Here is a 24,915-nt window from a genome sequence, read left to right as displayed (position 1 = left end):
TGTTGAAGATCTGTGTGAAGATGGGGGCCAGCTGGTCAGCACAGGATTTCAGACAGGCTGGTGTAACACAATCTTGCCCTGGTGCTTTTTTTCCTTTTCTGCTTCCGGAAGACCTGGCGCACATCGTCTACACTGATTTGAAGTGCAGGTGTGGGGGAGAGGGGGGTTGCAGGAGGTGTTAATGATTGTGTGGAGAGATGTTCAGGGCGGGTGTGGGGTGTTTATTCAAACCCAGATCGGTGGCAGCAGCTTCAAAAGCACTCCAATCAGTGAGGTCGAAACAGACTTGTAAATCCCACTCTGCTTCATTAGTCCATCTTTTTACAGTCCTTAATACAGGTTTAGCTGATTTCAGTTTCTGCCCGTAGGTCGGTATAAGATGAACTAAACAGTGATCAGAGAGCCCCAAAGCTGCCCATGGGACAGAGTGATATGCATCCTTTATTGCTGTGTAACAGCAGATAAAAGTAACTTTTGATTTGTTACAAAAGTGTGCATCAAATACGCTAAAGACAGAAGCTCAATGTGAGACACTCATTAGCTCTCGCACATCACGCATACACATTTGAACGTCCTCTTTTCCTTTTAATGGCGGTTGGCACACCTACTCGAAGGTGCATTCTGCCACCTACAGCACAACACCTGCATGACAGTGTATGTAAAATAAAGGATCGGACTTAGGATAGCTGATACCGATCAGATAAAAAATGCTTAATTGGCCCCGATACAGATCCATGATATCGGTTTAGGACCTCCCTAGTTATAAAATTAACTGACATCTGAGACCTCATAAATTTAGTTTATGTAGCAAGACTGATCAAAGGTTACATTCCAAATAGACAACAATAAATACTATATTGAGTTAGGGCTTTTGTGTGGGTAGGTCGAGTTTTGACTACATTGTCAGGACCAAATGCAAAAACCAAAATATAAAACACCTGCACTGTGTGAACCAGCCAACTGTTCCAATGAGGAAAACAGTTTAACCCTTGTATGGTGTTCGGGTCTGTGGGACCCGTTTTAGTTTTTTATCAAAAAATCTCATTGGCCTTGGCTCATTTTCTGTGAAGAACATATATCAGAACAAATTTTCAATGACCACATACTGTACATCGCCCCCCACCCCCACCCCCTCTGTGAGAGTCTGAGTGTAAGTGTGAGTTTTGTGTTTCTGCCCCTGCCGTTCCCACAAGGTTATAGCATTTTAATTCATAAATGTGATCTAACAAAGGTAAAGGGCAGATATTAACCATATATGCCAGGGGTGGCTAACGTCGGTCCTGGAGAGCCGCAGCCCTGCAGAGTTTTGCTTCAACCCTAATCAAACACACCTGAACAAGCTAATCAAGGCCTGAAGGGTTACTAGGAAGCTACAGGCAGGTGAGTTTTAATTAGGGTTGGAGCTGAGCTCTGCAGGACTGCGGCTCTCCAGGACCGGAGTTCGCCACCCCTGATATATGCAGTTTATATTGCTTGAAATTGGGATGAAGTAAAAATCTGTTGAGTATTTTAACATAAAATTTTTGATTGTGTTGAATTAAAAACCCAAAAATGCAGCGGGTCCACCAGACCCATGAACACTGGCTGAATAACAAAAATATGAACACCACACAAGGGTTAAAAATATAGCAAATGTCTTTATGGCACTATAAAAATGCAAAGTCCCCACCATGACAGATAAACAAACCTGCCGGTATTACATAAAAGGCAAGATGTACACTGACAGATTTAAGTATCATATTATACAGAATATCGAGCGTATTCCAGTACTTAAGGATCAGAGTTTATATTCTGCTGATTCGCTGCTCTGAGACAGTGGACTCAGAAACAGAAGAACAGGAAATGTGGAGAATTATGAGACTGACCTGCTCAAAAAGATTCACATAGAACGGCAGACACATACGGACTGATACAGACAAATTGGATGGCTGGATGGAAAGAGGACTGAATAAATAAAGAAATGGACAGGCATATGAAGGCATGGTAGGTTGGATAATCAGATGCCAAGAAGGATCGATGCTGGGAGTCTGAGTGTGCAGTGCTCAAAGGGTCACTACTGGGTCAGATAAATAAGACTCTTCTGAAATATGAATTCATCCTGTGGAGTCAAAAAGTCTCGGCTCTGATTTACTAAAAAATACAAACAAATGCTTCATTATTCAATTATTATTAGTAATACTAAACTATGCATTATCATATATCTAGATATATAAACACCCTAGCAACCACAGAAGACCCAAGCAATGCCCTAGCAACCACCCAGAACATCAGCAACTGCAACATATATACCAATGCACTTTTCTCTGCCGTTCCACCAGCTTTCCTCTCTCTCTCTCTCTCGCTCGCTTTCTCTCTCTCTCTCTCCCTGTTTCTCTTTGCCAAGTTCCCCTTTCAGACGCTTGATGGATCACTGCTGTCAGGCCGTCATCCGCCTCCATATCAGCGCATGTGAGTGTGCATGTGTGTTTTGGTGTACGAAAGATTCTGTGAACACCTTCCGCATCTCTGCCTTTTCTCTTTACATCCTAATGACTTCAAGACATTAAGTCACTTCATCTACTGCTCACACATTCAGAGAGAAAGAACAGCGGAAGATGACGAAGATATGAGAGAGTAGATGTACAATTGTGAGAAGAGAACCAGGAAGATGAAAGCTATTTGTCAAAGAGTATGTGTGTGTATGCGCGTTTGATCATGTGCATGTGTGTATGTTGGAGATCCTTTCCTAAAAGGAGGAGACATCTGAGGATCATTGATTCTCTTTGTTGCACAGATAATAAATCCCCCAGTTCAATTCACAGTAAGATATTTCATTAGAGGATAGAAGTCTTTAATACCACAGCTCAGATGATATGAATGATATATGTGGGGCTACACCTTTCTACAGCTCATCTTTTATATCCACACTAAAGCATAATGCAGACATAAACTCATTCTGACCTATGCCACACACTGCACTACTGCACGCACACACACACACACACACACTCATGTGGTTACGGGGACTCTCTATAGACGTAATGGTTTTTATACTGTACAAACTGTATTTTCTATTCCTTAAACCTAATCCTATCCCTCACCATTTTGATTAGGAGGAGGACACAGGAAGTCCATTTAGACCCATGTCATTATACACATTTGTGTCCCCATAAACCATGTATTCAAGCACAATACAGCCAGCACACACACACACATGCACGCACGCACGCACGCACACACACACACACAAATATTACAAAGACTGCTTCAAAAAAGAGAAAATCACATCGGACAAAATGCTGTTAGTCTCTCTACTTGAGTATTTATATGTCTGTATTTAAAATAAATAATAAAAAAACACCAGAGATGCCACTTTTTTGAGAAATGAAGTTATATTCATTTTTCGAGATATGAAGTTCTACTTAGAACCAATCCAAGAGTTTCTTGCATCACTATTCAGAACTCTCAGTTATTTACAGAGCTTTGTTCCTCTCCAGCCACTAAATTTACAGTGTTATTGGAAAAATATTTGTAACCTGAATTCTGGTTTTGCAACTGAATTGAATGCAATGAGATAAAACAACTGGGTAATGTGAAATTTCACAAAGAACTGTTGTTGATCAGCATTGAGCTTTTGTTGTATAGCAGGGTAAAATACATTACTGCTTGTGGATGCTGTAACTACATCATCTTTCCACACTGACAGCCACTAAATAAAAAAAAAAAAATCTAGTATTCTGATGGAAAATATTTTTTTTGTTTTTTTTGAAGGACCATAAAAGTGGGCAACTCATAGTTCATGATAGATAAGGTTTTGGGACGGTGTGCATTGCCATCAGCCAGTCAACCTGGTCATGATGTCATATCCTACAGCACCAGAGTGATTGTCAAGCTGCTGTCCTTGAATGCTAATGGTTAGCTCTCTCCAAGTGTTATAGACTTTCTTGTCTCAGCAATGCACTTCGCTTCTCTATCGCTCAACACTTTTTAAAAGCCTCATAGGCTGCTAGAGGCCACACTAATAAAGTCAGTGGAATCATAAAATAAAGTGCAACAAAATGCTACTAGAGTTACAGACTAAACTATTTCCAAATTAAACAATATTGAATTAAATCAGATTTCCATGTAAATTAAAATGCAGTTTTCATTGTCGTTTACTTAAATGTATGTGAAAAACACTTAAACATTAGGGAGTTAGGGAGTTGTGTCTCCTTTGGCCTGTTCACTGGTGCTTTGTAAAGCACTATTCACTGTAAATCTGCTTTGGAACTACATATGAATTATGAAAAGTGATATACAATAAACTGAATTGATAATAAATTAAAACTGAATTTAGAACATATCAAATTTATTAAACATTATTAGGCTAAGACCTATTAACAAAACAAAACAAACATAAATAAAATTGTAAAATACAAGATTTGGATACAGTATACAGTTTTTTCATGCTAGTGACTACAATAAAGGAAGAAGAAGGAAAAAAAATCTTGCTGTGCAACTTAAACACTGAGAAATCAGTAAAACTAAGCCAGGATGCTAATACTTCTTGCTCAGTTAATGCTGATTCAATTAATCTTTCAGCCACTGTGTGTGTTTGTGTGTGACAGCTCTCTTCAGAGTCTTGTGCAGTGCAGAACGTAATTGATGTGATAATCATTAGCAAATGGTCATCCGCTTTGAGGCCACTGAAGCTGTGGAGACACTGACAACAGCAGCAAAACTCTTTGTCTGATTTAATATGAGGCAGCAAGGGACACAGGGAGAAAGGAGGGGTGCGTTGAGGACAGAATGTGTTGGCGAAAGAGGGCTGAGGAAGTTGCTAAGTGCAGAGAGATGTTCAGCGTGAGACAAACACACACACACACACACACACACACACACACACACACGCATAATGGACAGGGTTATTACATTCTAAAGCTAGGTACTCGCAGTAGTTTTTCATTCAGTCTGAATCATGAATAACATTACAGATTACAAAAGGATTACCAGAATTTCTATTCTATTCTAATCTAATCTACGCCCTACCAACACACCCAGGCACACACACCCTGTAGTACTAGAAGGTAAAATTAGACCAAGACAAGCACCGGCATGTCCTGAACTTAGAAACAAATATGAGTAAAGGACACAGAGGGCGGAGGATGAGGAAAGAGGAAGAGAGTATGGTAGGAAGAAGAGGCCTGATGATATTGAGGAAGGGCTGCTATCTGTCCCGGGCGGCCAGATCGATGGAGGAGAGAGACAAGATCTATTTCGGCTGGTCTGTTCTCGGGTTGCTAAAGACGGTGAGAATGGGAGGAGGAAGGGCTGCTATCTATCCTGGGCGGCCGGATCGATGGACGAAAGAGACAAGATCTATTTCAGCTGGTCTGTTCTCAGGTGGCTAAAGATGGTGAGAATGGGAGATGGAGAGAGAGGGGAGGGATACTTAACTAATGTTGCATCACTTCTCAAGTTACCTCAAGGGCAGATGGGAAGAGTGGACACAGGTGATAAGCAGATCCCTGGGTAATAGAAGAAACTGATAAAGGGGCGTGGCAAAGAAATAGGTAGGGAGGGAGAGGAGAAGGAAGGTCACAGGAGGTCGAAGGAAGACCACACAGGGAAGGAAAAAGGACGAGAAAGACAGATGAAGCCGATACTTTTGCATAGCACTATAGAGTTTGTTCCGCTCGATCTCCCACAGACTTCTGGAAATGCAGAGTTACGAGACATTAAAAGTCATGTTGGAAATTGTACTCAGTTGCACTTTCCTCTCCCTCCACCAACACATAACAAATGCATTTCTTATGAATATAGTTATTAATCACAGAGCATTGACATTCTCCATATGTCTTCATTGAATTCCATCGCTTAAAGGGATAGTTTTCCCCAAAATGAAACTGTTGTTTACTCATGTTGTTCTAAACCTGTATGACTTTCTTTATTCTGGAGAACACACAAGAAGACATTCTGAAGAACAGTGGAGTCCAAACAAGATTGAACCCCACTGACTTTCATTGTATATTACAAAAAAATGAATAAAAACACCTTTCTTTTATTATGTTCTGCAAAACAAAGAGTTTAAAAGGACATGAGGGTGAGAATGATGACAATTTCCAGTTACTCATGACTTACCCTTTATAAAAATGACCATGCCAACCATACTTACTGCCAAAATACCATAGTTACTTATTGTTCACAACCATAATGCTGTAAGAAGAATCTTAATGGTCTCTGAAAGAATCTTACAGGATATGTTGTCCAATCAATATAGTAATCAATTTAATCATGGGGTTTAATCTTGCACTTCTATGTGTACATTATAAATGTTCATGATTCCTCCCATTTCTGTACTTTCAAGTGCAAAGTCAGAGGACTCATCTAATTTTGTTATATAATAAAAAAATAAGAATCTGCCACTATTTAATGAGTAACGTGCTGAAAAACAAGCTTAATTGAGTAAAGTCTGATATTTCCCTGGTTATATTTATCTGCATTTTTCAGTGTAATGACTTTGCCATAATTATTATCTTGTCATTTTGAAATTTGCATAATTACTGCGCTGTACTGTTAATAATACCAAAGAGGGGTGAGCAAGCACAAACTCCAGTAATGACGTGCAAAGATCACTGTTACAGATGTGAGTCTGACGTGAGAAGTGCAGCGCTGGGGCTCAAATGAGTTAATCTTTATTTTCTGTTCATTTATGTGAACCAGCTTTCCAATACTACATAAGAGAAGACCAAGTAGGACAAATTCATTTGCTAGAATAAATCAGACTGTCCAAATCTACATGGACAAAATAATGCGAACACTTGGGAAATAGGCAATATTTCTTTATTAAGGTGTTTCACCACAATTTGTCTTTAATACAGCTTCCAACTTTTTTTTAGAAAAGACTATTCAAAAGTTCATACAACTTTTGAAGAGTTTCCAGTTGAATGCCATCTATCAAAAAATCTGCCAGTTCTTCTCCCCAAAGTTGCCCACAGTGGTTTTGATAATATTAAATTCAGGTGATTGAGCTGGCCATGGCAGATGTTCTTGGTGCTCCAACTGTCCAAGTTTTATGATCATGACTGTCTTTTTTCCATTTTAGAATTGGTGTCTGTGATTAAAGTTTTAGCAAAACAGCTCTTTCATGGATGCTGGCTTTGTGAAGTTTTCTGTGTTTGTTTTTTGTGTAAACTGGGTCTTCAAGAGGAATATTGCTGACTTGCTTTCATTTCATTTCATCTCAATTCTGTGTTGTTTGGACAAAATCCTTCTTAGTGTTCGACAGTCCTTATCTTTCAATTTCAGATTTAAAACACTTTTCTTCTTTGCAGATGAAATCTTGCCATATTTTGTGTATTACATCATTATCATAAAGACTATTGTTCTTCAAACACCAAACAACTGGGCTGTTAAGGTTAAAAAAGCTCTTGCTGAATAGGCTTTCATGATTTGCCCTTTACTAGTGTTTTCGTGGCTCTCACTTCTCTTGAAGTGAAGCAAGCAGCTGTTCTTCCAAAGATAACTGCCACACACTAAGGTGGGAGTGTGAATGTAAAAACTTCCAAAATGCACTAAAATAATTGTTATATGGCCTTTCCATGCTTTTTTGAGGTTCGTGTATGGCACAGTTTACACCAATAGTGTTAGACAGTGTGGTTTTAGTCTTAGTTTATGCTGTAATTTCATATGCAGTTATGCACAGGGTGCCCAAGCATAGAAATTCCTGTGGAGAGCAACTGCATGAGCTCATTCAGAGTTAAAGAAACCACACACATCAGCACTACAAAGTTGACACTTGAAACATGATGACTGATGTCTTTCTCTTTCTGCTTTTTCTAGGTCTGTGGATCACTCCCCTATCTACCATGCAAGACTCCCCACCCCTTCAGCCATTCAGAAAACCACATCCGTCCCACATTTTATGTCATCCTCACAGGAACACACACTTCCCCTCATTGCCCTCTCATCCATCCATCCATCTGAAACAAAATATCCTCAAACCCTCTGAAGCATTTTGTCAACCCTCTCCTCTGCTGTGGCCAAAGTTCACCAGCAGAAACTCACCCCCAGACACATCCTCACCGACACTGCCACTGCAATTACTGCACTGGCTGGCACTGGTCACTTGTGCCTGCTTGCTGCCTGCTCTTTTCAGTCAAATTCCAGGAGCTGTAGCTGGCGAGACGTGGGGTGTAGTCTCAGCGTGTCCCTTCCATTGTGTCTGCAGGAATCTCTCAGAATCTCTAAGCACACTTTGTGCCGACAAAGGTCTTCTTTTTGTCCCGGCAAACATTGACCGCCGAACTGTTGAGCTTCGTCTTGCTGATAACTTCATTCGAGAAGTGGGAGGAGCTGACTTTGCCAACATGACGGGACTGGTGGATTTGACACTATCCCGGAATACCATCAGTCACATCCGGCCACTGGCATTTGCAGATCTGGAAAGTCTTCGTTCGTTGCACTTAGATGGCAACCGACTCTCAGAGCTGGGCCCACGAGACTTAGTAGGCATGATAAACCTGCAGCATCTCATTCTCAACAACAACCAACTCATCAATATCTCCTCCGAGGCCTTTGATGACTTTTTATTCACTCTAGAGGACTTGGACTTATCCTATAACAATCTGCGCAAGGCTCCCTGGGATGGCATTCAGAGTATGGCCAGTCTGCACACTTTGAACCTAGATCACAATCTCATTGACCAGATTGCTGAGGGGTCTTTTAGTGAGCTCTACAAATTAGCCCGATTGGACATGACCTCTAATCGGCTACAGACTTTGCCACCCGATCCATTGTTCGCTCGCTCCCAGACAGGGGTCATCAGCCCTACACCCTACAATGCCGTAATCAACTTAAATTTTGGGGGTAACCCCTTACACTGCAACTGTGAACTGCTTTGGTTGAGGAGGCTGATCCGCAGTGATGATATGGAAACATGTGCTACACCCCTTCATTTAGCGGGACGTTACTTCTGGTCTATCCCTGAGGAGGAATTTGCCTGTGAGCCTCCGCTAATTACCCGACATACACACAAACTCTGGGTTTTGGAGGGTCAAAGGGCAACACTCAAATGTCGTGCTATTGGTGATCCAGAGCCAGTGGTGCACTGGGTCTCACCAGATGACCGCATCATTGGCAATTCCAGTCGTACCACATCTTTCCGAAATGGCACTCTTGAGCTACATGTGACTATTGCTCGTGATGATGGTACGTACACTTGTATTGCTATCAATGCTGCAGGTGAGGCCACCTCACTTGTTGACCTGAAGGTTATCCCCCTCCCTCACCGTGGAAATGGAACGGTATTGTTAGCTCGTGACCCAGGATCATCGGACATCACCAGAGGGAAGACTTCCAGTGGGCAAAGCTCTGGTCTGGACACTAACAGTGACCCCCAGGAGGGACAGGAGGAGGGTCAGACAGAGGGTGAGGATGTGGTCAGTGAAGAGAGTGAGGAACATATGGTGGGAGTACAAGGAGTGACCTCCACCTCAGCACAAGTGCGATGGGATAAGGGTCAACTGATGGGAGTCAGCCTGGTGTGGCTGTATCAAATACAGTATAACTGCACTGCTGATGAGACACTAATTTACAGGTGAGTAAGAGTGTAAACACTGAAATCATGACATCAGCTTTCAGGGTTAGGGTCAACTTAACATTATGTATTTACAAGGTGATTCAGTTGAAGTATTTAAACAAATGGAATATAGACTCTGTAGAAGTGAGTTTTGTGCATCATTTAAAACTGAATTGAGAATGCCTTTTAAATTCTCATTTAATTTGTGAATTTGAATTAAAGATGGATTTTGGAATTTGAATTTAAGGAAGTAGAATTTAAATAAATCAAAACCCATATAACAATTATTATAATAATTTATTTTTTTTTACTAGAAAATCAAAGTTTATCAAGACAACCTCTAAATGTTGGCTTGAGAAAGCTTTCTTTGCAAGTTTTGAAAAAAAAAGTTTAAAAGCCATGGAGCCTGAAGGTTTATAAGTCTTATGTACAGACAGACAGATAGACAAAATGATAGATAACCAGATACTAAATTGCTCCAATTCAAAGTTCTGTGCGGTGTGTCCAGTTCAATTAAAATTTACACTGAATTGAAAGGAAGCCAATTTTTTCAGTTCTGAATTTTGCCTAACCCAGGCAGAATTCTAAATATATATACTGTATTTACCAAATAAACTCTCGAGTATAAAAACGGTATCATATACCAGTTAATATCAATTCAAAGCATGTCGCATGTCTTGTTTAAATTTCCAGTGATTGTATGTATATATATATATATATATATATATATAAAACACTTTAACCCCATAAAGCAAAATATATCCATTCACAAATAAATGTACATGTTTTAGCAGACAATTCATTAAAGTAATTATACTGTATATAAAATATGGGCATCAGGGAGCCGCTATTAATATGCGGGGCATTAAAACTGCTTTCGAATTCACAATTGCTTTTTACTTTCACTTTCGATATTAGCGATCGCACATGCTCTGTGTAAACTACAGCGGCAGTACTTACCACACATTTACCAAGATCAGATGCTTGTCAGTGGTGCTCATGAACTGTAAATCATTTGCCATCATCCTGTCATCTCTCCATACTCTGTTTATGTGGTAAGTGAAATCTTATGTACTGTAATGTAACAGGCTACCGCTAGCATAACCAGACTAGCATATGTTGACTAAATCTGGATTTCAAGAATACTTCACTGAAAGTGACATTAAAGTGATGGATTGGAACTTCAATAGGGACACCAACCCATCCCTGCACATCACATCCCCTGCACAGCCTGGAACATAACATTTATTTCCATAATCTGCCATTTTCGCTATTATCCTCGCTTGATTCTTCACAATACTTGCAGAACTTCTGATGATTCGGCTGTGCAGTTTCGGCTGGCGGCTGACATAGAACATGGGCGGGTATTTGCAAATGTTAGGGGCGTAACTATTAGTGATCCCGACTGTCGGTCGGTGTTATGTTCTGATTCGCCTATTTTTCAGTGGTCTTTTGCATGCACGAGATTTACAGAGGAAACAATGTTGTTTGAGGCTCACGGTATGTCATTTCCATGTACAAAACTTTTATTATTCAACTATGCCAAGGTAAATACAGTTTTCCATTCTATGGCACCTTTAAGTAACTTGCAAGAAGTTCCAAATATTTTGTTATTGAAAATTAGCGTTTCAAGATCACACATGAACTCCAAGGCTTCAACACAGAAAAAATATATATTTCAATACCTTCTCTTGCAGTTATATCGTTGGGTAATTATACTGTAAATAAAATGCGGGCATCAAGGAGCCACTATTAATATGCGGGGCATTGAAACTGCTTTCGAATGCACTATCGCTTTTTACTTTCACTTTCGATATTAGCGATCGCACATGCTCTGTGTAAACTACAGCGGCAGTACTTACCACACATTTACCAAGATCAGATGCTTGTCAGTGGTGCTCATGAACTGTAAATCATTTGCCATCATCCTGTCATCTCTCCATACTCTGTTTATGTGGTAAGTGAAATCTTATGTACTGTAATGTAACAGGCTACCGCTAGCATAACCAGACTAGCATATGTTGACTAAATCTGGATTTCAAGAATACTTCACTGAAAGTGACATTAAAGTGATGGATTGGAACTTCAATAGGGCTCAAACAACAGGCATTTAAATACGATCTACTGTCATATTACTGTCAGACTCTGTTCCATGTTTTGTGTGTGTCCTGCTCCCCATGTGCCTTCCCATGCCCTTATTTGGTTAGTTTCCTGTTCCTGTCCTGATTAGTTTATTTCATTTGTCCCAGGTGTTTCCCTTGGTTTTATTGCTCCCAGGTGTGTCTCGTCATCCCCTCCTCCTGTGTGTGTGTGTATAAAATGTGTTCCCAGTCCCAAGTTCTCTGTCCGCTGTTGTACGTCTTCGTGTGAACGTCTTCCTGTGTTCGTCTCCCTTGGTTCCTTGGTGCAAATAAAGTCTTGTCAACATATTCTCCAGCGTCTCCTCGTCCCTCGTGTGTGTGTGCAACGTGACAATTACAGGCTAACTGTTCAGAAATCCACTTATGTGCATCCAGAGCCAGCTTATATAACCCATTTAATATGACATTTAACAGCACTGCAATAATGAATATACCATGCTCTGATTCTTGTCAGCATGAATCGTGATAATAATGAGCTCCATGTTGAACCTGAGGCAAAGGCAGTCCTACTGCTTTCTCATGTTATCAGTGTCTGTGGCTCTAGCAGCAGCTTCAGCCTAGTCGTTGTCAGACATTTTCGGAGCATGTTCAATACCTCTTGCACTTCTCTGAGTCATTATCTATGGCAAGTGACATACGCCCTCTTGCTGTCTGTCCTTCATTAAGGGACCAAGAGGGAGTGACTATGTGTATGTGGTGTGGGAGAATTACAAGCTTCTAACATCACAGACACTGAAACTGACAGGGGGCTGGCAAGGAGAGAGAGAGTCAGAAAGAGGGAATGGGAAATAAAGAAGAGGTGTGGGACAGAGATAGAGAGTTTGACAGAGGGCTCAAGGGATAGAATAATGAAGTCTTTAAATGAGCTTAAACTGCAGTGCCAATAAGAATGTCACAACCTATCTTGCTGACGGCCACCACAACAACAGGAAGAGGAGCAGAGAGTGAAAAATCGAGAATGAGAGAGATTACAGGTAAAAGGAAAGCTTTTATCTGGCTTTGGTTTGGTGTCTGGATGTATAGCTTTTTTTCAAGAACAAGACACAGCAGAAAAGGAGTCTCAGTGGATACACAGAGGAAATGCAAAAAGAAAGAGGTAGATCCTGTAGAGGGAAGCAAGAGAGAAAAAGACTGACATTAACTGGGTGAGAATGGGAGGAAAGAGTGTGACAAGAAAAAGGCAGGGTTGAGTTTAGAGAATAAAAGTAGTCTGTTTATGAAGATTAAGTTAGTGGAGACAAAAGATGAAAGTCTTTTCTGTTTCCTTCCCTTTCGTTCAGGCTCCATCCCTCCTCCTCCTCCTCTCTCTCTCTATTATTAGAGTGTTCTAATAATTGCCTGTTTCTGTGTCACCAGTTTCACAAAACATTTCCCTGTCAATTTTTACTGCAGAATGGATGTGTACGAGTGTGTATGTGTGAATGTATGGCAAGGCAAAATCTGAATTTGTGCAGTTCCATCCTACAAATTCAGACACACAAATTAAAGGCACTAGAAGGAAAGGTCAATCTCAATCTTCTGAAATGTTATGAGTGCTGATAATCCAGAAGAAAATTTTATTGCTCAATGGCTGTTTTACTGTAGCTCAGGAGACCTAATGGAGTTCTAAATCATTTTCTATTTCATGTATCAACTGAGGAGAAAAAAAATAGACAAAAATTAGACAATTGTTGACATATGGTACAGTAAGATTATAGAGCTATAAAATTAAAGTGACAGTTCACCATAAAAATTGCCATCACTTACTCACCTTCATGTTGCTCCAAACCCCTATGACTTTCCTTCATCCATGGTAAACAAAAGCTTAAGCTGTTAAAGGTGCAATAGGTGATTGTATTCAGAAACATTTTTTGTTATGCTGGTTGAAAGTCTCTTTACATTCCAATAGCAATCATTAAGTTAAGTGGTCTAAATGTATTTATCTGTATTTATATATTCTGTGGAAGGTGTAGGACAAAGAAATGTCCATCCAATCAAAACGCTCGGTCCGAGCGTTTGCAGGGAGGGTGGGACGTTCGCTTTCAGTGCTATCAGGCTAAAGTTAGCATTTTCCAAGATCTCCTACTGCACCTTTAAGCTAAATATCCTGTCCATTTTGCCCACACATAAAGTTAATACCAAAAAGTTGCTTATCACTGAAAACCTTGACATCCACCCCTGTCTCTCCTTGAATTCATTAGATTTCATGAGAGATGTAGACATGTCTGATTCACATGGACAAGTATACGCTATTTTGGGCTTTGGTTGTGCGCTTAAATACAAACACAAATATGCCAAAATGTTAGCATTGGAAAGTTTTCACTTAAAAGCGGTCAGTTATGTCGTAAGTAAACATGAACACTTGGGAAAGTAATTGATTGCTGGTCAGTATATTAGATCGGTGGATTCACTTTTAAAGTGACAGCAGCCTAAATTCCCTGTTGCTCTCTGTCATTTAATGTTAATCAAACAAAAAAGAAATCAAGAGAATCATTCACTGCTTTTCATTGAATAACTTTAGTAACTGTAATAAGACACAATGTATGGTTAATTACAGTGAAGACTACGCAGTGTTTTATTTATTTATTTTTTTGATGACTTTATTCAGTTTCTGTATAGCAGGGTGTTATTTTTAGTAGAATAAATTGTTTAATTTGTATCTTTTTTCTATTTTATTTGTTCTACTGTTTGACATTTTCTTATTTTTATTGTATTGCTGACTGTTTTTAACTCACTGTTGTTTGGTGACAGTGAAACTGCTCTGAAAGAATAAGTTTGTATTTGCTTAGGCCTCCAGAAGTCTAGGACTGGCAGTGGTCTGATTTGTGAATGGATTGTAATTTTTTAGTGAATTAATTATTCATTTTCAGAAATTCAGTCGCAGTGACTCACTGAACAGAATAAAAGTAAATAACACAAATTTTTGAATAATGATGTACACAACTGTTCAAAAGTTTGGGGTTGGTAAGATTATTTTAATGTTTTTGAGAGAAGTCTCTTATAATCTTTTTTTCCAGAATTCTTTGATGAACAAATTTCAAAATAGCAGCATTTATTTGAAATATAAATATTTTGTATCATTGTCTTTACTTTCACTTTTGACCAATTTAATGTTTCCTTCATGAATAAAAGCATTAATTTCTTAAAAAGACAAACAAACTTACAGACCCGTTTTTGAATAGTAGTGGTCATTTTAGTCTGTTCCTCACACAACGTCATACTTTGAAGACAACAAATTAACCTATTTTATGATAGTTTTATAGTCTGCTTGTCATTTTGGAGGTTGACAGCCCCACCCATTATTTTTAATAATATGGAACAGAGTGGCCAATTTATTATTCAAAAAGTCACCTTCTGCGTTGTAAAAAGGAAAGAAAGTCAAACAGGTCTGCAACAACATAAAGGTGAATAAGTGATGACAAAACATTTACTTTTTGGGTAAACTATCCTTTTAATGTGGATAGCATAACTCAGATAATTTGGTTTTGTGGGAATTCAAGAAAGAAATACTTATTGGCTGAGCTGAGTTTGAGACACGTATCAAGCTTTACTACATTTATGTTCAAAAAGAAAAAAAAAAGAAAAAATAAATCATACAGACACTCATAAACACACTAAGAATGCTGAAGGTCACATCCACTTTGTACGGGACACGAGCCAATACTGATCTGCCCTGTCAATATGTGGAACTAGCGTTCAATGCAGTTAGCACTGATTTGTTACCCAGAGACAGACACCTGTCATTTTCCTGCCAAGTATACTTGTATTTCTTTATCCTTTTTCCATTGGACATCTAATTAGTCATTATGTTATCTTTTTTTTCCCTTGTTTTACATCTGTGGATCCAGTTTCACAAATAGTACAAATTCAACTGACATGTCAAATTAATGCACCAATGCTATCATTATTGCTCTGTCATTCACACTTAGTGCACCTACTCACCTGGATAAAAAAGGAATCCACCAACAGACATACTATATCTAGTTCTCCTACGTGGTTTCCATGGTAATGCCTGTTTTGGTTTTATGTCCTGGTCGAGAGATGTTTACCTACTAGCGCATGGTCAGTCACTTCTAAAATATGTCAGCTCCAGTATACTGCCTTGGATACAGCTACCGAGACATTGTTTCATGTTTATTTTAATAGTATATCTCTTCTTGTGCCTGGAAACAACACAACAAGGGCATGCAGAGCTACACAGAGACTGGAAATACAAAGCTAGAAGAGGGCAGACAGAATGACCTTGAGCTGTAACTCATAATTTACAGCACAGCCGGGCTTAATAGATTCTGACCCCAATGACAGAGCAGTTCAGGCAGACAGAGTGTGTTTGTGTGTGTGTGTTCGACAGAGAGAGAAAGAGTGGGAGAGAGTCTTTTTTTAACCTTATTGATTTAATAAACAAATTACGCTTGTACATTTATATCGGAAAACAAATGTTAGATTCTCAAGTCTTTTTTTCAACTTCAAATATTTCTATCATATATCCCAGTTTAATGTGCAGAGAGAAACTATGCCAAATAAAGCATATAGCGTTAGTTCTGGCAGGTCACGTGAGTCAAGCTTGCATCGGCTGACTCTCAACTGATTCACATCTACCAATAGAAATATGACGCCTATCACGGCATTCCTATACAAGGTCTATTCAGGATTATTCAGCAGCTTTATCACTTGCTCAGGAGCAAATTACCCTCCTCCGTCCCCAACTCCTCCTTTCGCCACAGTCAGAACATGGCTTTCTGATTTTCCTCATTGAATTAGAATCCTTTTTATCTTGAATAATGTTGTTACACTTAAGTATAATTAAGAACATTAATGTTATCTGCTTTGTTCTGTTCTGTTTACCCTGGGGGGTTATTGCTGCTCTCCCTGCTCATTCATGACAGGCTGCATGGATGGGCAGGGAGTTTTTTGCCCAAAACAGAATCATACTGCCAAATCCAAACTGTATGCTAAGTGTCAATTATTTTGATGATAATGGTCCTAACAGAACTAAAGTAAGTGAGCCAGCTAAAGGTTGAAAAGTGAAATCTGTGGTGTTTTCAAAAGATTGCTATCAACCAAGGGAGTCAGTTTGAGGCGCCCTCTAACTCTTTTACCAAACACATGGGGGTATGTTTGGGAAACCTGTTTAAAAATGACTGTTATTTAATAATTATATATATAGAGTCTCAAGACCTCCACATACTGTTTGTATAATTTCAACATTCATATATACAAGTCACATTTATAAGCCAGTAATGGATGAATCCTGTGTGTAAAAAAAGATATAATGAATTATTAATTCATTTTACATTTGGGGGACCTTCACCACAACAGTTTAAAACATGAACTAACCTTAGCTCGTCATAAAAAGGTCAAATTGGATTTTCAAATAATAATACTTCTTAAATAGTAATTTAAAGCATTTAGAGAGGGAAAAAAGAGAACAAAAAATATTATTTGAAAACACTCTGGGACATAACTGAAAAATTAAGGCAGTAAGAATGCCCACTGCCATATCATGTGTTTGTCTGCAATTAATATTCCATGTGCATTACTTAAGGTGTCCTTTCATTTTTTTGATGAGACATAATTAAACCCATCAGGACCAGTGGACGGCAGACGTCTGTGTGTGGGAGGATAAGGGGGTTTTAATAATGTGACTGAAGCAGTATTGTAATGTGCCAAGGTCTTGATCCGAACCTGTAATTATATATCATCATTAGAAGTATTGTTTGGGAAGTCCTTCATTTGGATGGTGGTGTGCCAGAACAGCCCAGTACATTTCCATTACATTAGTTAGTGTAGGCTTTTTTGCTACGAACAAGGGAATAAAGGAACATGAGTCTAATCAAAATGCTGTTTCATTGTAATGGAATGGGGAGATTGCTACAGGTTACTAACCATCCGCTCTTTCTCGTTCTCTCCCTCCCTCCTCTTTTAGGATTCTGCCCCCCACAAGTGACAGCTTTCTACTGAAAAACCTGGTCTCTGGCTCAGACTACAATTTGTGCGTGCTAGCCATTTTTGATGACACAGTCACTTCCATGGCCGCTACAAAGGTCCTTGGTTGCACCCAGTTTAGCACCAAGGACAATTACCCAGACTGCCGTTCGCTTCAAGCCCACTTCCTTGGCGGGACTCTTACAATTCTGGTTGGTGGAGTTGTTGTAGTAACGCTGTTGGTGTTTACCGTGGCACTGATGGTACGTCACCGTGTGTGCAGTAACCATGACAATCATCATGAAATTGGCGAGGAGGTGCCAAGGGAGTCGATGTCTTTTCTCAGAGTAATGGAAATGGGAATGTGATGATGGTGGTGCTGCCCAAGGGGCTTGTTCAAAAACGAAAAGTGGCAGAGAGAGGGTTGGGGTCACCGCCCAAACCAACTTCCAAAGTGAAACCAAAAACCCTCCCAAAGCCCAAGGTGAATCTGGAACAGTTCAGGGCAGGACTAGAGGTCGAGATGGGGTCTGTCAGGCCTTTTCCTCCATACATTCTGGAGAAAGAGCAAATGTCTTTGTATTATACTCCCAGTAATCATTCCCCCTCCACACTGCCACGGCCGTCACAGCAATTAGGAGCGAAACTGCTCAAACTGCGCCCTACAAATATGGACACAAGTAAAGGGGCCAGTTTAAGCTTGGCTCCGCCCCCTACGTACAGTCGTGACAGGCGGTTCAGCACAGGAGGGGGCATTGTAGTCCGTCGGGGAGGACCAGAGAGTCAGTGGAATTCCTCACTGGCCTATCAGAGCCCTGTGTTGTCCCGCGAGAGTTCTCCTCACAGTGCCCTGCGCTACAAGAGAAGCTCATCATTCGATATGGGTGAAATTGCCACAACAGCCTGCTATAGTTATGCCAAGAGACTTAGCGTAATCTGGACCAAACGGAGCCAGTCGTTACATGGCATGCTTGTCCAGTGCACTTCAGCAACAAGCACCTCAACAACCAGCAGCGGCAGCGAAGATTTTCACATGCAGCATGCACGCGGGCACATCCGTGCCTACAATGCCACCAACTCAAATTCCAACCCTCCAAAAGCGGAGGTTACAACGAATTCAAAGAACCAGTGGCTGAAGGATAAAGAAAAGGACAAAGAAAAGGAAGAAGAACTTGAGGAGAGTGTGGTGTAGGGAAAGAGAAAACAGATGAGACACAAGTAGATAAATGAAGAGACAGGATGTTAGGACCAAAAAAGATGGATGCAGAAGGATTAATAGAGAAACCGGTTTAAAGGAAAGCTGAAAATGTGGCAAAGTTACTGTATAAGACTGTATAACAAAAAAAAACAAAAAAACAAACAAACATAAGCTCGTTTGGTGGCCTTAGCTGCTCTCTGGCTTGGTAATGGTGATCTGGTTTGTTGGTTTTAGATGGGTTTGGGGTACTTGCCAGTTGGACAGCCTGTGACACCAGCAAAACCAGCTGAAGACCAGCTTGATCAGGCTGAGAGACCAGTTAAGATAGATATGTAATAGGATGTTTTTAGACTGGCTTTTCCGAAGGGAAGTTGTTGAAGATCTCATATAATATTGATGACTCATTCCAGAAAGTACAAAAAAAGGCAGCATGGGTTTAGGCAGCAGATATAAAAGTCAAGACTTCTAAAACAAAACATACAAAAAGTCTGGTTTGTCAGTGAATTTTGGAGAACCACAAACTATATTTATTTTTAAAAGGCAGTCAATGTGAACAAAAAAGCACATCACTAAATACAAGCAGGCCCACAGAAACAGTGATTACTAACTCACGTGGACCTTGGGGAAATACGATTGTTAATTTTCCTGTGGTCACGTGCATTACAGGGACAAAGCCAGCAAGTGGACGTGCCGACTCATGCACAATCGATTGGAGGAGATCAGTTGATAACAGCAACAATGGTATTACAGCAAATGTGGAATGCAGAGGATGCAAACTGCAAGGAAAGTGAAAGTGTACAAACTGAACAATGGTGGCATTATTTGGAACACTTTTAAAACATGAATGGGCATTGACTGACAATTGATATTTTGAGCGTGAGTCTGTATGTGTGTATGTGCTTGTAAGTGTGTAGGTGAGAGGGTGGATTAATGCACAAAAAATATATAATTTTATGACACCACTGGATCTACTGTATCATGTGACCACCACTATCCAGTACAGGAATGTGTTCTGTGACAATTACATTGGCGGCAAGGATGCTGGACTATTATAGAAGGACAAATTCATTTAAAAAAAATGCCATTCCAAAACCACAGAATCAATTAATAAATTCTGTTTTAAAATATGTTTTGTTTGGAGAAATGGATGAAAAAAACAATAATGAGCTGTTTTGCCAGAAATGTTTCTTTTTATTTTTCATGAAATATACTAGCAGTGAAAAACAAAGTTAAGTTTTTTGTTGGCATAAACTCAGTGTCAATGTCATTAAGTGTTAAAATTTTTTTTTTTTTTTTTACTGAGAATAGAAATGAAGATTAAAATAAGGGAACCACTGATATTAATAACCATTTTAATATCTGTTTGTTACGGTATCTTATTTTGCCAAAGTAAACATTGTTGCCTTGATTTTATATCCTTAAAGGGGTCATATGATGCTGCTAAAAAGAACATTATTTTGTGTATTTGGCGTAATGAAATGCATTTATGCTGTTTAAAGTAAAAAAAACACATTATTTTCCACATACTGTACATTATTGTTTCTCCTCTATGCCCCGCCTTTTTGAAACGCGTCGATTTTTACAAAGCTCATCGGTCTGAAAAAGCGAGGTGTGCTGTGATTGGCCAGCTATCCAGTGCGTTGTGATTGGCCGAATACCTCAAGCGTGAGACGGAAATGTTACGCCCCTCACCATACTGTTGTATTCCCTCAGCGACCAGCACGGATCAGCTCTAGGCATGACGAAGCAGATATCGTCCTCTTTTGGAAGACCAAACAAAGTAGTTTCGCTTTCACAACGAAGCACACAGCGTCTTCAGGATATGGCGGCGGCAACAATACTACAGTGAGAATAAAAGTTACGCCTTCTTTCTTTGCGTGAACATTTGGGCGGTGTTATGCAAATCTTCCCACAAAGCGACGTAGGTATGTTGGGGCGTGTTAGAACGAGCCGTTTTAGGTAGGTGTGGCTGACTCTTAACTTTTATAAAGAATATCTCTTTGGATTTGAGACTTTTTTCTTTGAAACTTTACAGATCTTATGTACCAAGAGCTTGTAACACTCCAAAGAGAAAGGAAAAATTGAAATCGCATCATATGACCCCTTTAAAGGAATATTCTGAGTTCATTACAAGTTAAGCTTAATCGACCGCATTCATGACATTATGTTGATTACCACAAAAATTAAACTCATTAATTTCAGCTCATCAAAAACAGATCTGTGAAGCACTTACAATGGAAATGAATGGTGCAAACTAAATGCTATACTGTTGCAACAGTATGTAAACAATATGTGTCTAAACATGATTTCAGTGTGCAAAAGTTACACTACCATTCAAATGTTTTGGGTCAGTTATTTATTTATTTATTTAGTTTTGTTTTAATTCAGCAAGGATGCATTACATTGATCAAAAGTGACAGTACATTCAGCTTTGCCATTACAGGATATTAAAACAGAAAATGTTATTCAAATAAAAAAAAATATATATTTTATGGTAATCAGAATTATGCCACAAATGCTGTCGACTGAGCTTACCTTGTATTGAACCCAGAAGCTTCATTTAAAAATAAAAAAGGGACAGAGTACAGCACTGTTAAGCATTTCAAGTTAAGGTACGATGAAAATAGTTACTTTTTAAGTAAGATAAGTTTTTTCCCCCTTGTTTTGCTGCCATAAAAAGAGGGCAGGAGACTTGATTGCTAAATTACTCTCCCTCTTTTCCATTGTCATGTCCTGTCTATCTGCAGTTTGAGATAGTTGCTGAGGATAGGACGGACAGCACTGTCTGAAAGAGTGCTAATGCGGGACACAGAGAGAGAGGAAGAGCTAAAGTGAGCGAGCACAATGGACAGAGCTGGAGAAAAAGAGAGAGGACATTATGTCTGTAATGTTGTATTTTTGTCATGTAAGTACTTTGCCAGAATTTATCTCATTGCCAATAAACCCCATTTAGGAATAGCTTAGGTGAAAGGAGGGGGAGAAGATGAGTTGAGCTGCATATGTGTGTGTGTGTGCATCGATGGATGTATGATTGCACAGACACTGTGTACATCTCTGCCTTCTGTATTTACACACAGCAACAGACAGGCTTACAGCAGGTTCTGTACAGGTTTGTAGTGACATGAGGTTGAATAAATGATGACTTTTCATTTTTGGTAGAACTATCCCATTAAATGCCTTTCTTTTTACCTAATTTAACATAGAAAAATAACACCATCAACAGACTTTTATAGAGTGAATGGCCATAACCCCAGTGATCTGTGTTACATAATCGGATCCCAGTGGTCTATATCATTTGAGAAGATTAAAGTTGGCTCAGTGCATATTGTGACCATGGCAGTCTATTTGTCTGAAAGATATGGGCCAAAAAGAGATGAGAAAATGTGCTATTTCTCACCCAGTCCCAGAGTGTGCGTGTGTGTGATGTAGCCTAAAATAAAGGACATGCAGCTCTACTTTACCTGCCTGCAGCAAATTCTGGACCAATTTGACTAATTAAAACCAGTTTGATTGATGTATACACACATACACAGTTTGTTCTTACAATGTTTCTACACTCAGCCAAATCACACACATAAACTGGTTAATCTCTAATAGGCTGGCTACAGAATGGCCAAGAATGAACTTGTCATCCAGGGCAGTCTCATAAGGGAAACATAACTGTAGCGATTTATAGCCTTGCACCACCAAAACGTCACTCTGGTGACACTCTCACCTCATTTCAGATAATTACTTTAGGCCTCTGAAACCTTTTTTTATATATTTTATTAATGTCACATGTTTGAGTGAATCAAAACACGGAAGCCAAACCCCAACCTTATTCCTAACCCCAACCTCACCTGCCTGTCATGCACTTAGTAGGGCACCTTTCGCCAATGTGCAGATATTCTTAGTTGCATCACTGTCTGAATTACATACCCAGGACAAAATAGGCAGATATAATTTAATCAAGAAGAACAAAAGCAGCATGAAGTACTATAAAAGCAGTCTGTGTAACTTGCGCACCTCATTCCAAGTCATCTAAAGCCAAATGGATGCCAAGTTTGAGCGACAGACCAAGCCATTTTTATTTGAAGACAGAAATCATAATTTTGGGGTGAACAAGTCTGTGAAAATTATGTATATCAATGACAATGCAACTGATAATGGCACAAGAGTTACATATTGGGGAGTATGGATATATGTTGCTAGAACGTTGGAAAGATTTTCTTCTGTTTGAAGAATTTCAAAGATTTTGCCCACCCACCATTTTCTTCCATACTTAGTATAATGCACAATTATTGTGGCATGAAACGCTGTGAGAAAGACAATGAGCACTCAAACATTCAAACAGTATTTACAACTTCATCTCATTATGTGAACGTTTCTTGTCTTCAACAAAGCACTGGATTTGCTAGAGCCATAATTAAATTTGGCCATTTGCAGTACAACATTCACGATATTGCTAAATTGATTCTAGGCTAATTAAAACCCCTCAGTTGACTAGACTTCAAGGCTAAATGCAGTTAACTTTGATTACCTAATTGGTACGCATAATGTTCTGCAATATTAGCTAATCTCAGCTGTATGTGTTCTTGCTAACTTCAAATATACTAGCAGATTTTTTTTCTGGCAATTTGCCAGCTGCACAAGCCAATTAATTAGTCCAGAACAACTTGTTGGCATGGTAACAAGGTCATAATTTTTAAATTACATGGCAGACAAATTAATAATTTAAGCTTTAAGAAAAAGTGTCTCTCCCTACATTTTTGCAAAACTTGAAAAATTGACAGTACCTATAAATAAACCAACATCTTTATTCATTTTCACACAAATTATGATTACAGTGGCAGATTATAGATTAATAAAGACGCCATTCACCGGACAATTAATTATCAAACTGCTGTGACACGCATAACAATCAATTTCATAAAATATTGCTAGATTTACTTTTATCTGTTTTTGACAATACTGAATGCGTTTTTGGTGCCACTCACTGGACTTTTCACTCTGAAGGAGTCGCGAAATGTGCAAAACGCAATGTAACATAATTTTGCAGAAATGTTGCCACAGGAACGTTTTTCCAATGAGCCTGGGTCATTATTATTTTCTGATCTAGCTTGGCATATGCACAGAAATTAATCATGTTGTTTCAGTTCCTGCATTTGTTTTCCTTTATTTCATCAGCAAAGGAACAGAGAACGTTCACTCTTATACCACTTTATCGTTCTAGTTTCCTGAACCACTGACCACTCCCTGCTGAGAGCTTCAGGTACCTACTTTCTATTCTCTTTGCTCGTGCTCAGCTTCTCTCTTTGTCTTGATCTCTATCAGTGGTGCATGGCCTGTACTTGTCATCTCCCCTCCAGTGCAAAGCCCACACTGGAGATAACAGCCAGTGCTGCTAACACAAGAAATACACACCACAGACCAGCTTCACACTGAGAATGTCAAGTGCTAACTGGAGGCAAATATGTTAGCATTACCAGCACGCGTATTTGTAATGTTCTCTTTAGGTTCTCTCGAGCCTAGCAATATGTCTTACAGCGCTATGATAAAATAATGTAAAAAAAAAAAAAACTCAGCGGTGTAGTTCTCCAACTCCCTCACAAGCCATCTCTGGAAATTTTTCAGCAATGTCCTAAATCTTAACAACAGCTAACTTTATTTATTTATGTCCAGATTAAGAGCTCGCCTTCTGAACTTTTTGGTACCTCCGTTGAGAAGGTCCTGGTCCGTCTCGGTTTGAGGATCAGAGCCGGGCACAGAAGGCTAGTGTCGCGACTCGCGCTCCTCCTCTGCCGCGGGTAGGGGGAAGGAGGAATCCTGGGTCAACTTCGGGGGTGTCACATCTGCCCTTTTTCTTCCCCTTCCTAATTCCCCTATGACCACCAGCACTCCACCTGACCGAGGTTAGGTGGGAAATTTCCTGCATCCTGTCTCCTATGCTGGACCTATGATGTTTTGGTTGGTTCTATGACTTCATAGCAACCACCTCACTGATGGTCCTCACTAGAGGCTTCTCTGGAATCGCCTTTTGAGCGGAGTTCCGGCGCGGGAACCATGGTGGGTGAGTATGATCCATTTTATATATATACAGTGGTGTGAAAAAGTGTTGGTCCCCTTCCTGATTTCTTATTTTTTTTGCATGTTTG

General features: G+C 39.6%; 2 protein-coding genes across 2 annotated transcripts in view; one reads left to right on the top strand and one right to left on the bottom strand.

Moving 5' to 3' along the window:
- The window catches only part of LOC107661965 (leucine-rich repeat and fibronectin type-III domain-containing protein 4-like), a 24,647-nt gene extending 5,698 nt beyond the window's left edge, over positions 1-18,949 (top strand). Inside the window, 3 exon segments of the mRNA XM_016451789.1 lie at positions 7,801-9,556; positions 17,585-17,901; positions 17,904-18,949. Of these exon segments, the coding sequence (XP_016307275.1) occupies positions 7,827-9,556; positions 17,585-17,901; positions 17,904-18,775 (2,919 nt within the window). The 5' untranslated portion in view covers positions 7,801-7,826 and the 3' untranslated portion in view covers positions 18,776-18,949.
- LOC107661964 (pyruvate carboxylase, mitochondrial-like) overlaps positions 1-24,915 on the bottom strand; it is a 211,738-nt gene that overhangs the window by 57,195 nt on the left and 129,628 nt on the right. The window lies entirely within an intron of this gene.

This window comes from Sinocyclocheilus anshuiensis, unplaced genomic scaffold (assembly GCF_001515605.1).
Source record: "Sinocyclocheilus anshuiensis isolate Anshui unplaced genomic scaffold, SAMN03320099.WGS_v1.1 scaffold603, whole genome shotgun sequence".
Classification (NCBI taxonomy): Eukaryota; Metazoa; Chordata; class Actinopteri; order Cypriniformes; family Cyprinidae; genus Sinocyclocheilus; species Sinocyclocheilus anshuiensis.
This window is presented reverse-complemented; position numbering and strand designations above follow the sequence as displayed.